This window comes from Mirounga leonina, unplaced genomic scaffold, assembly GCF_011800145.1.
Source record: "Mirounga leonina isolate KUSES-001 unplaced genomic scaffold, KU_Mleo_1.0 Mir_151, whole genome shotgun sequence".
NCBI lineage: Eukaryota > Metazoa > Chordata > Mammalia > Carnivora > Phocidae > Mirounga > Mirounga leonina.
Window position 1 is genome coordinate 53,552,258 of NW_023270377.1, and position 12,888 is coordinate 53,565,145.

The following is a 12,888-nucleotide window of genomic DNA, read 5'->3' on the forward strand; positions in this document are numbered from 1 at the left end:
GATGATTTCCTTTGCAGCAAAAGGATCCAATACAGATCACTCGATGTATTTACTATGTCTCTCAGTCTCCTTCCGTCTAAAACAGTTCCTTGGTCCTTCCTTGAGTTTCATAACTTTTTTTAAAAAAGATTTTATTTATTTATTTGACAGAGAGAGACACAGCGAGAGAGGGAACACAAGCAGGGAGAGCGGGAGAGGGAGAAGCAGGCCTCCTGCCGAGCAGGGAGCCCAATGCAGGGCTCGATCCCAGGACCCTGGGATCATGACCTCAGCCGAAGGCAGACACCCAATGACTGAGCCACCCAGGAGCCCCGAGTTTCATAACTTTATTTTAAAATAATTTCAGGCACAAAAAAAGTTGCAGGAACTGTACAAAAAAACTGTTTCCTCTTGGCCTAGATACCCAATTGTTTTGTCTTCAGTATTTTTCTGAACCACGTAAGAGTACATTGTGGATATGAAGCCCCTTTACTCCTGTATATTCCAATATGTATTTCTCCAAACAAGGACACACTTACATGACAATCACAAGTCTCCTTCAATCTGGAACAGTTCCTCAGTCTTTACCTATCTCTCTCATCCTTGACAATTTTAAAGAGTCAAAACTTTTGACTTGAGTCTCAGGTGACCTGGGTCACCCTAACTTGGGTCCATCTGATGTTTCCTCGGGCCCAGATTTGGACCATGTATTCCTAGCAAGAAGACCCCAAAAATGATATTGCACTCTTCTCGGCTCGTCACACCAAGAGGCACAGGATGTCAGATCATCCCATCACCGATGGTGCTAACCTTGATCACCTGGGCAGGTTTGTATCTGCCAGTCTTCATAAAGTCATCATTTCCTCCTCTGGAATAATGAGTATTTTGTGGAAAAATACCATAAGCCTGTGCCAATATCCTGTTCTTCATCAAACACCCACCCACCCTTTGACAACTCCTGTAGTCATCAACCATCACTTCGATGTTTGCCAAATGGGGATTTTTCTATTTTCTTCCCTTTTTCTGTATTTATTTGTTGGCATTCTCCTATAAGGAAGAGCTTTCCCTCCCCCATTCCCATTTATTTACTGATCAATATAGATTCACCGAATCTTATTTCAGCCGATGCTTTATCATACGTTACTAACAGTGTTTATTTTGATGCTGCAATTTTCCCAGATTAGGTCAGTGAGAGCCCCTTGCACTTGCCTTTTTGGAAAGCAGGTTTAGTGAACACAATTTCATGTACCAAGAGGTATGCTGGGGGCCAAAAAACTCTGCTTTTTCGATTTGCTTTGGGAGTTGTAAGACAACACACAGAAATCACAGACGAATGTTAGTCTTTTTTTTTTTTCTTTCCCAATAGTGACTAGCTGACATTCCTTTTTCATTATAAACAGACATCCTCTTAGAATCAAATGCCAGATAATTTTCAAAATGAAGTACCTGTATTATCCTTTATAAAAAGACTGAACACCTAAAAAACAATCTTCAATACTAAGCATCTTCCTTAAACTTCTCCCATGGTTCAGGATACTCCTTGGGTGATCTCACACAGGCTGGAAGTCACACCAACATCTCAACTGACATGAGATAATGTGTGTCAATGCACCAAACCCAGCACAGTAAGTGCTGTTCCTTTTTGTCCTTTTACCCGCCTCAGAACTAAACATCCGTTCCTCCTCTGGTGTCACCACTGCCACGACTGGTCTTGTTACAGTATCCATCTTTGAAGCACTAAACCTCTAAGTTTCATCTTCAAATCCTCTCTCTCCCTCACTCAACTGATAAACTCTGCTCCTGCTGGAATCCAGCCTCTAGTTCAGACTCCTGCTATTAACCCTCTCCTTCTCTCGCTTCACCTTCCACCGCAGATGCCTCTTCCTAAATTCTAGAAACGTGGCACTCCCCAACAGAGAACCTCTTCTCTCCCTGAAGAATAAAGCTGGATCCCCAAGCTTGGGGCTCAGGGTACTTCAGGCTCTGCGATCCAAACCACGTCTCCCTCGCATTCTATACTACAACCCCACTAAACTGCAGGCCTGCAATTACTTCTCTACTTCTTTGTCTACTTAAATCCACTGCAAGACCTCAAAATAGACGGTAGCATTCTGTTTCGCCTTGTATCTCTACTGCCCAGCTCTGTGCTCAGGAAATGTTTGCTGGGTTAATAAATCAAAAGGCACCCACGGAAGACACTGTTGTCCACTTATTAAGAGTACTACACATAAAAGCCAATTTTCCTAGAATTTTATTACTGATTCACATTTGAAGTAGTCCCATATTTGTTTTGAATAGCAGAGTAATTAGGTTGTTTGGCATACTTCAGCAGAAGAGGCAAAAACCTCTTTAGAATGGCCATTATCTCCATAGCTGATAAGCCCACCAAAGAAGTATTTAATTACCATTCTCAGTGTCAGAAGTGCCACGCTGTTTTGTTTTGTTTTTTAAGGTTCACTTTGTTTTTAAACTGCTGTTTTGTATCACAGGTTTATTTGATGGTCAACTTTATGTGTCAACTTAGATACAGGCTACAGTCTCCAGTTATCTAAAGAAACATGAATGTTTTTATTAGATGTAATTGAAGTACATAATCAGTTGACTTTAAGATGGGAGATTATCCTAGATAATCTGGGTGGGCCTGCTTCAATCGATCCAAAGACCTGAAAAGTGCAACGGGGGCTTCCCTGAAGAAGAAATCCCCCCCGCGAGCTGCAGCTGGCCCTCCCCACGTCCATGAGCTCCAGCCTGCCTTTCCTGACCTTCTGCCCCATGCATCTCCTACTTGAAGTCCTCTCAGTCACATTAGCCGATTCCTGCAGTACATCTTTTCTCTCCGACTGGTTCTATTTCTCTGGCAGAACCCTGACCAATACAGCCAACTTCCAAAATAAAGGGAGAAAGAGCATGCAACAGCTGAACAGTTAACAAGACCTAAATAAGGCTTTCACAGTATTGCTCGTTATGGAGTGGGAAGTGTTCGAGTCTTAGAACATCAGATACCCCCTATTCAAACATGAGTACAAATACACATAACATATGCCGCTGCTTCTGTCCGACAGCATTCATTATACATTCATTTGGCAAATATTTGTTATGAAAGGCACTGGGGAGAGAATGGTGAGCCAGACAGGCATAGTCCCTGCTCTCAGGGAGTTTACAGGCTAGTAGGATAATCAGGCATCAAAATAGTAATTACATAAATACTCATTTAATTATAATTATGATGAGTGCTAGGAAATACAGGATGCTGTTGGCATACTTAATAGGGGAATCTAACCAACTGGGGAGGGCTTTTGGGAACGTCACTGAAAAATTATACCGAAGCTAAAAGCAGAAGGGCAAGTAGGCAGTAACAAGGCAGAGCATAAAAGGAAGAGCATCCCAGGCCCAGGGAGCCATCTGTACAAAGGCCTTGCACAGGGAAGGATCTAGATGAATTCAAGCACCTGAAAGATGGCCAGCAACTCCAGGCTGTTATGAATTAGGGATGAAGAGCATACAAGATCAAATGCCCATACTAGTGAAAGACAGTGATCTTTACAATGGGTAATCACTTCACACCTTAAAGGAGATAGTGACCTGATCAGATTCATGTCTTAATACTAGCAGCTGTGTGTAATTTGGAAGGAGGTAAACTGGATTTGGGGAGACAAGTTACAAGGCTTTTGCTACATTCCAGGAAGGAGACAATAGGGACATGGAAGGGCAGGGTGACGGGGATAGACAGAAATGGTTAGAAGAGAATCAACAGGACATGGAGTTGTGTTGGCTCACTTCCCAAGTTGGAAGAGCCAGGGTGGGTGGGAGAGGGCAGATTTGGAAGAGATCACGGTTCTGTTTTGGGCTTGCACAACTTTGCAATTCTTACAAGACATCCCCATGAAAATACACATCTGGAATCCAGAAGATACCTGGTCTAGATAAATATGGGGAATTTGCTAGCACAGAGTCAGAACATGATGAGGTCAAACATGGAAGGGGTATAGAGTGAGAGGAAGACCCAGGATAGAGCCCGGGGAGCACAGACATTTCAAGCGGATGGGAAAGAGTCTGAATAGGAGCAATCAAGAAGATCCATATTCATAGAGTACACATTTATTTATACAAAAAACTTTTCCGTGAGCTATTCTAGTTCTGCCTCCACGTTCAAAAGGGGACCCTTTTCACTGACAAGGAAATAACCAAGTGTAAGAGTAACAACTTAGGGAAAACCCAATTCAAATGGACATGAATAATTTCCAGCTAAAGATGTTTTAGGCAATGAATACCACCTCACTGATTACTGTTTGCAAGAGTTATTCAGTCTTTGGGTCAAACCGTACTTTCCAAAGTCACTTCTTATTAACACTAGTGGCTTGGCCCTTTATGTATAATTAGTTCAGGCAATTAGTTGTAGGGCTCACATTCGAACACACTGCTTTCATCTTTTGAAAATCGCTATGTGTCACATTATTCTAAAAGTGTCTCACTTGAAAGAAAACACTGAACCGATAGAAAGTGCTAATTTTTTAAAAGTTCTAAGAGTGCCCCAGCACCCAGAAGAGTAACACTAATAAATTAGCGCAGGCTCGGTGACTAAAAGAACCTGCTCCAGGAAAGGCCACATTTAAATTAAAACTGCACTTTCTCAGACTAGGAACACTTCTTGCCTTAATCCTCCCCCATTAGTATAACACAAAATGTGTCAGAGAAGGGTCTACAGTGAGCTGAAGTTCAGAGGGCAATTTGTAAGGCAGCCTTATTATAACTTATAAAAACAGGCCCAGCAGAGGCCCATAGATCCAGCAGTCACAACAGTGTGATGCACAAGTGGGACCTTAATGAATATTGAGGATGACATTTTTCCTCCTTTGCATGCTGTTTCAAGGCAGCCCCCAACTTACCAATGGGACTTGTGCCAAAAAGTTGGTTTTTCAAATCTATCACCTGGAACTTGAAACCTTCTTTCCTTAAAAATTGTGTTTTATAAGTGATGGAGCCCAGGCTATGGGCCAACCATAACAGAGTGTAACTACAGCGTTCCTAACCACCGTTTATAACAATGCTTTGGTGAAGAAAATACGTTGAGCACAATTTAGCATTCAAGGGCGGAGCTGCCCTCTGCAGCAGCCGCCCCAGAATGGACAAATGTGCCAATTTCCACCGCAGGAAAAGAATCCACCTGGCTCCGAGCTGGGAAGCTGGGCAGAGGGGTAATGCAGGGCAGCAGCTGGGAGTCAGGGCCAGGGGCTGGCATGTGACACATCCAAACCGAAGACGAGGATGTGGGAGGTACTGCGGAGTATGGCAAGGCAAAGACTCAAGCCCTGGCAGGGCCTTAGGGATAGAGGAAGGTTAGGGATTCCCTACAAAATGACATCAGGCTGTGGTCAGGAAGTAAGCAGCAAGTGTTGGAAGCAACCACGCTTTGGCAGGAGCCCTAAGAGGAAAGGTAGTTTTGGGGTCAGGGACAACCTCAGCTCTCTGGGGACTCTCTCTTAAATAAAAGTAAACAACTGAGGATCACCAGATATTTAAGGAAAAGCTCTAACATGAAAGATAGACCAACAAGGGGCGCCTGGATAGCTCAGTCGTTAAGTGTCTGCCTTCGGCTCAGGTCATGATCCCGGAGTCCTGGGATCGAGCCCCGCATCGGGCTCCCTGCTCAGTGGGAAGCCTGCTTCTCCCTCTCTCACTCCCCCTCCTTGTGTTCCTTCTCTCGCTTTGTCTCTCTCTGTCAAATAAATAAATAAAATCTTAAAAAAAAAAAAAAAGGTAGACGAACAAGCAAGCAGAAGGGAAGCAACATGAAGGAATTAGAGATTGTACAAGGAAGAGAAAACATCCTTAGAGGAGTAAGAGAAGATACTATATCCACAAAACAAGAAAGGTATGGTTAAAGGGGAAAAAAAGAAATCAGGATATAAAACTCCTCAATAGAAGGGCTGAAAAATAAGGCTGAGGAAATCTTCCAGACACTAGGCACAAAGATTAAAAATGAAGAATACGAGAAAAGATAAGAAAATTAGAGAACCAGTGAATTCTGGAAGCCCAATATTCAAATAAAAAGAATTCCTCCCCCCCTCCAAAAAAAAAGAGAGAGAGAGAGAATAGAGAAAAATGAGGGAGGAAAACCATCAACAAGACTAAAGATGTTTCAAATCTTAAGGACCTGAATTTTCCAGACTGAACTAGCCCACCAAATACCCAGAAAATACTAGTAACAGCCAGACAAAAAGTAAACTGGGATTAGATTTTTACAAATGAGGTTTTAGAATAGCTTTCATCTTCTTAACAGAAACACTGGAACCTAAGGAACAATGGACTAATAATGCCTGGAATATTCTGAAAAGAAATTTTCCAACCTAGAATTCTGTGTCCAATCAAATAAGCAATAAAGAATAAGAATAGTGTAAAAATATTTATAGACACTTAAAGTGTCAAAATTTTGCCTCAAGAAGCTAATAAAGGGTATAAAAAAGAAATGGAGGAGAGTGGGGAATGAAACAATAAAAAAAAAATACTAGATTAATGCAAAGGAGGCTAGAGAGGAGAGAAAAAAGATGTAGAAATAGATTTAATTCTAAATATATTAGTAATCACCTAAAATGTAAATAGATTAAATATTCAAACTAACAGACAAAGATTTTCAAGACTAAAAAAGAAACCTAACTTTATGCTGCTTATAAGAAATACAACTTAAATACAGAAAAGTTGAACATAAGAGCCTGGATAAAAAAAGATGGTTTAGCTAAAGTAATATCATGCAAAATACACTTAAAGTCTATCATGCAAAATACACTCTACCTCTTATAGGGGTGGCGGGTGGAAGGAAGGGGGGGAGAGAGAGGTAGAGTGAGATGAGAGAGATGGAGGGGAGTCCCTGGAAAACACCAAAGGAAAAATGGGATGACAGAGAGCCCTGCTGAGCCCAGAAGGCAGCCCAGCTGGAGAAGTAAAAGCCAGAAAGCGGTGGTGATGTCAGTAAACATCTTTAGAGGAAATGTATACCAGATTTCTTATGGTTTAATGTGGGGGGATCCTGTTAAAATATGGATTCTGATACAGATGGTCAGGTTGCGTCTGAGTTTCTGCATTAATACTCTGCTTCCGGGTGATGCAAAGCCTGCTGGGCCAAGAATCACAATTTGAGAAGCAAAGACTTAGACAACTGATGAAAAGCTGGGGTTAAATTCATGATAAATTCATAGAAGACTGAGCAAAGCACAAACAAAAACCACAGTTATCAACTAAAGCGAAGCAAAAATTTTGTAGAAGGAGAAAAGTAATTATGGTCTGTCTACTCCATGGCTCAGCAATGAAGTGTGTTTTCCTAGTCACAGTAATATAGGTACTGAATACTGATCTAACCAAAATATAACTCTATTGAAGTGATGGATAATGGCACGTTGGTGGTAGGGAAAATGTGTTAGGAAAGAAGCTGATTCTAATGTTCCATGGTAAGATATTAATACACAATTCTTATAACTTAAAAATAAATAGCAATATATTTAACTCAGAGATATGGAGGTTAATATCAAAACAATTAACTGATGGTGGTGATAATGGTTGTTTCTGAGGAGGAGGCAAGAGGATGGAGGAGACTACAAAACTATTGTTATTTTTGGTTAAACTATAAGGGAGTGCTTAAAAAGAAAAGAGCTCCCAGTGGCCAAAGTTTCAACAATTTGAGAAACAAAGAAAATAATTTTAGAACTGAATTATAACCTATACAATCAAGTAAATACCCAAGAGTCCATATTGACATAAATCCTTAAATAAACAAGGGAGACATTTCTCACCATTAGGGAAACACCTCAGTAATAACTGTTACAGTCAAGACCCACTGATGGATACTAAAATTAGTGTGTAAAAGGTTGAAGAGAAACAGGATTTGTGCCTACTCTCAAACTATCTCCCCCAAGCTACTTATTAATTACAAAGGGAAACATAGTCATTTCACAGTGGAGAAACCCAGCAGATACCACTTTAATCCAGTGACTGAGGTCAACATTACTTACAATAAAACATGCTGACATCACACATCTCCTGATACAATGCTTGGAGGAAGGCACAACATCATCTCTACGGTATTTTTGCCTAATATTCATAACCCCATCATAATCATCAGAAAACATCAGGCCATCGATTGGAGGGCACCCTACAAAATATCTGAGCAGTATTCTTCAAAAGTGTCAAGGTAATCAGACATAAGGAAAGACAAAGGAGCTGTCACAGATCGGAGGAGATTAAGGAGACATAATAATTAAATGCAATGTGAGATGACCCCAGGTTGGATCTTTGAACAGAAAAAGGATCACATAGTTTTAAATGGTGAAATTCAAATAAGGTCTATAGTTTAGTTAACAGTACTGTAGCAATGTTATTTTCATCTATGTGCTATAGTGATGTAGGATGCTGACATTAGGAGGAGCAGGTGAGGGCTGACCAGGAAATCTTGTACTAAAGTTTTGTATTTGAAAATACAAAATTAAAGCAATAAACAAAAAACATCTTTGTACAGCACAGTGCAGAGGCTGAAAACTATGGACCACAGGCCACACCTGGCCCACTGCCTAGTTTTGTGAATAAAGTTTTATTGGAACACAGCCACATTGATTCATTTACATATTATCTATGGCTGCTTTACTACTACAATAGCAGAGCTGAATAGCTGCAACAGAAATTTTATGACCTGCAAAGCCTAAAATAATTACCATCTGGCCCTTTTTAAAAAAATCTTGCCAACCCCTGCCATATAGTTAAGAGTATAGACTCTGAGTTCAAATTCTGGTAATCCATTACTAACTGTGTAACCATGAGCAAGTTACTTAACTTCTCAGTGCCTCAGTTTCTTTACAGATAAGTCTGTAAAGCAGGGATAAGTTACTGATTTACTAGGGTTATTATGAACTTTAAAATTGAAAATAAAAATAATGATAAATGTAAAATTAACTAATAAATGTAAAAAGTGCCTAGAACAAAACCTGCACATTTTTTAAGTATATGTCAATTAAAAAAAAAGTTTAATATGAACCTGAGCAACAACAGTGAAAGAATTCTATTGGACAATGCTGTGTTTCTAATAAAACCTTGTTACTCATCACATTGGCATATAAATTTTCTAAACTTAATCTCCTTATTTTGGTTAATATTCGTTAAACATCAAACAGTTGAAAAAGAAAAAGTATTCTCAATACTGGCTAGAAGACATTACCTCTTAAATTAGACTTTCTTAAACTAACAGTTACTATGTAGCTTTAGAAAGGTCTCTGAACATTTGATATCTTCTCTTAAGATTCTTTCAAAATATCCCCTCCCCCTCCATCTCTTCCCCTCCTCAAACATACCCAAGAACAATCACTCCAGCCCAGCACACCCAGGGTTCTTACAGGTGACTTCCCCTGCACACTCATGGCGTCCAGATGTTTGCTAATGTACCTCTGCAGGCATCTCCTGGTGGCAGGTGTATTCACAGCTGGAAAAACCAACTGTAGTAGGCTGAAAAAGGGCTCCCCAAAGATACGTTCACTTCCTAATCCCCAGAACTTGTGAATGTTACTTTATATAGCCAAAGAGAGAATATTATCTCATATGGGAAAAAAACATGGCTACAGATTTTGAGAAGAGATGCTTATCCTAGATTACATGGGTGGGCTCTAAATGCAAGTACATGCATACTTATGAGAGAAAGGCAGAGGGGGTTTCAACACAGACATAAAAGGAGAAGATGGACACAGAGAAAAGAGTGATGTAAAGATGAGACAGAGATTTGGAGAGATGTGGCCACAAGCTAAAAAACACCAAAGTGTGGAAGCTGAAATGGGTGAGGAATGGATTCTCCCCTACGGCCTCTGGAGGGACAGTAGCCCTGCCAGCCCCATGATTTTAGCTCAGTGAAACTGATTTTGGACTTCTGGCCTACAGAATTATGAAAGAATAAATTTACGTTGTTTTAAGCCACCAAGTTTATGGTAACTTCTTTCAGCCGCCATACAGTGCAATATACCACAGCACTCTGCCAGCACACCTTTATAAGCAGGGGCCCACTGGCTGTACCATTTTCTCATTTAAAAAAACCCAACTCCTATAAGGGAGAGTTGGTAAAGATGTTACAAAAGCCTTTGGTGGGGCGTGTGGGTGGCTCAGTCAGTTAAGCAACTGACTCTTGATTTTGGCTCAGGTCAAGATTTCAGGGTGGCGAGATGGAGCCCTGCATCAGGCTCCACACTCAGCTCAGCGTCTGCTGGAGATTCTCTCTCTCCTCTCTCTGTCCTTCCCCCTGCTCTCTCTCTCAAAATAAAATCTTTTTTTTTTTAAAAAAAAGCCTTTGGTGACTGAATTAAATCATTTTTAAAGTGATTCAACATGAATCCATTTTCTAACTCTCTCTTCATCTTAAAAAACCAAAGGAGGGGAGTGTCTGGGTGGCTCAGTCAGTTAAGCAACTGACTCTTGATTTCAGCTCAGGTCATGATCTCAGGGTTGTGGGACTGAGCCCCACATCTGGCTCTGCACTCAGCATGGAGTCTGCTTCTCTCTCTCTCTCTCCCTCTGCCCCTCCCCACCTCTCTAAAATAAATAAATAATGTTTACAAACAAAACAAACAAAAAAATAAAGGAAGAATTGTAATATCACTTGGTGTATAGGTTGAACTACTGTTGGCTTCATGGTTTTGTGCCCTGACTCTCTGCCCCATTAGTCTGTTGTATATAGAAGAAAACTATCTAGTGACACTTTTTTCACATGCAGCTTGTGCACCCAGTCTCTCTCACTGACATGTCTTAGCTCATAATCCCTGAGTTCTCACTTAATCTGTGAGTTCCCACTTTTCTTTATGTTGACATAACATACAAAAGCTTTTTACCCATACAAGAATCCAAACAAGGATCTTTTGTTGTTGCTGTTGCAGTCCACCTATTGGAAAACACTATAATCCTTCATACAAGACAAAAATGAGATGGCGACTTTCTCAAAATAGCCAGTAAGACAAATCCTAATCACATGGCCTTCATATATTAACAAACGAATTATTGTGGAAAATTAGATGCATAATTTGATTAATCAACATACTGAATAAACTTGAATAGTTGAAGGTTTCATACTGACTAAATTGTGACTAGTTTTAACACTTTGAAATATAACTTTAAAAGATGGCAGAATTAATACTTCTTTGCCCAGCCTTTGATACCTCTATAGCCAAGAGCCAAATGCTTCTAAAGTGTGACAAATGATCATTCTAATTAAAACTGATCAAACACTTAGCTGTGCTGCTTAGTGGCATAATGCCCTTAAGAGGATTAGACAAACAATTCTGGAAATATACAAAGCCATTGTGTTTGTTACTGAATTTCTGATAGAAAGAATAGAACATATGAGTGTTTCAATAAGTGACTACCTTTAACTTCCCATTTGTCCAACTGACTGACCTAAAAATGACCTGGATATATGTACTGGAAATACCCTCTACTCTGTTGCTTGCTCTTTTGTTCTCTGCCAGTGTTTTTGATAAAATAACTTCACTACAGTCAGATTTTCAATGTTTTCCTTTATGATGAGGACTCTCTATGTCTTTTTTAAAAAATCTTTCCTTATTTCTTTTCTAGAAGCATTGTTGTTTTACCTTTTTCAGATCTACAGTCTATCTGGAACTGTTATTAGAGATCCAGGATTAATGAGGAGATCAGGTACAATTCTGGGAATGCCTTTCTTCCACATCATTTTCACTGCCATAATCCAAGGCTAACCACGCCGAAGAGACCTTAAGGCCTCTGAAACTGTTCTTCTCCTCATCCATCAGCCTTCATCTTTGATACCCTCCTTTCCTGATCTAGTCAGGAGCTGTCCCTGCAACCTCTCCCTTTTTAGCACACTCAATTCCCCTATCACTCTCTCAACACAAATCTCACTGTTGGCAAGGAAAAAAGTAGTAGGGACCAAGTGGTTTGGAAGCTACAAGAATGGGGCTTGAAACCTGATTATACAGTCTACGAGCTGCAAGACTTTGGCAGTCACTTCACATTCTATTTCCTCGTCTCTGACATTGAGAAGGGCTGGGACTGAGGGTGGGACAAAGTTGGGGGGTGGGGGATGGAGGATTATCAATAACAACACCTTTCAGGCTTATTGCAGAAATGAGAAATAATGCACGTCAAGGCCCTGGCACAGAGCAGGCACTAAACAAACAAATAAATAGTTCCTACCAAAGAATCATCCATGAATCAGTAAAGCCAGTAGCCACCTCACTCAGTTGCTTCTGAATATTGCCAGAGAGACTCTTACCATATCAGCTATGCTTTCCCATTCACCACATTGTCTATGTAAACTTTTCCCACAACCTCTCAAGGCCTCTCTTGCACTCCTCTGTCTGCCTCCTTACTTTCAAAAGACCCAGGGAACTTCCACTTCTAGCCAAGATGAACTAACAAGGACCAAATTTGCCTTTCTACCAGAAATAACCAAAAAGTGGACAAAACATATGAAGAAATAGTTTTCAAGACACCATCTAGCAACAAGAACAGTGATCTCTGGAAGATGGGAAAGTGAGGTGAATCCTAAGATTGTACCTGCTTACTGCCTTAAGAGTTCTGGCCACAGGGCGCCTGGATGGCTCAGTCGTTAAGCGGCTGCCTTCAGCTCAGGTCATGATCTCAGGGTCCTGGGATTGAGCCCCACATTGGGCTTCCTGCTCCGCTGGGAGCCTGCTTCTCCCTCTCCCAGTCCCCTGCTTGTGTTCCCTCTCTCGCTGTCTCTCTCTGTCAAATAAATAAAATCTTAAAAAAAAAAAAAAGAGTTCTGGCCACAGCACAGGGAGGGAGAAGCCAGGCAGGGACCAGCAGACTTACTGAGTTGAAAGTCCAGAACACCAAGGCAGCTATGGTTCAAAGGAAAGGAAAGAAGTTCACAGAGAGAGAATTCTGGAGAGA

The 12,888-nt window shown here is 40.7% G+C and overlaps 2 protein-coding genes across 2 annotated transcripts in view; one reads left to right on the forward strand and one right to left on the reverse strand.

Moving 5' to 3' along the window:
- The window catches only part of OSBPL6 (oxysterol binding protein like 6), a 198,327-nt gene that overhangs the window by 165,090 nt on the left and 20,349 nt on the right, over positions 1-12,888 (reverse strand). The gene's annotated exons all lie outside the window — the stretch shown is intronic.
- LOC118012675 (basic proline-rich protein-like) overlaps positions 5,769-12,888 on the forward strand; it is a 30,931-nt gene continuing 23,811 nt past the window's right edge. The window contains exons 1-2 of the mRNA XM_035008353.1: positions 5,769-5,851; positions 8,093-8,161. Of these exons, the coding sequence (XP_034864244.1) occupies positions 5,769-5,851; positions 8,093-8,161 (152 nt within the window). The remainder of the gene's footprint in view (positions 5,852-8,092; positions 8,162-12,888) is intronic.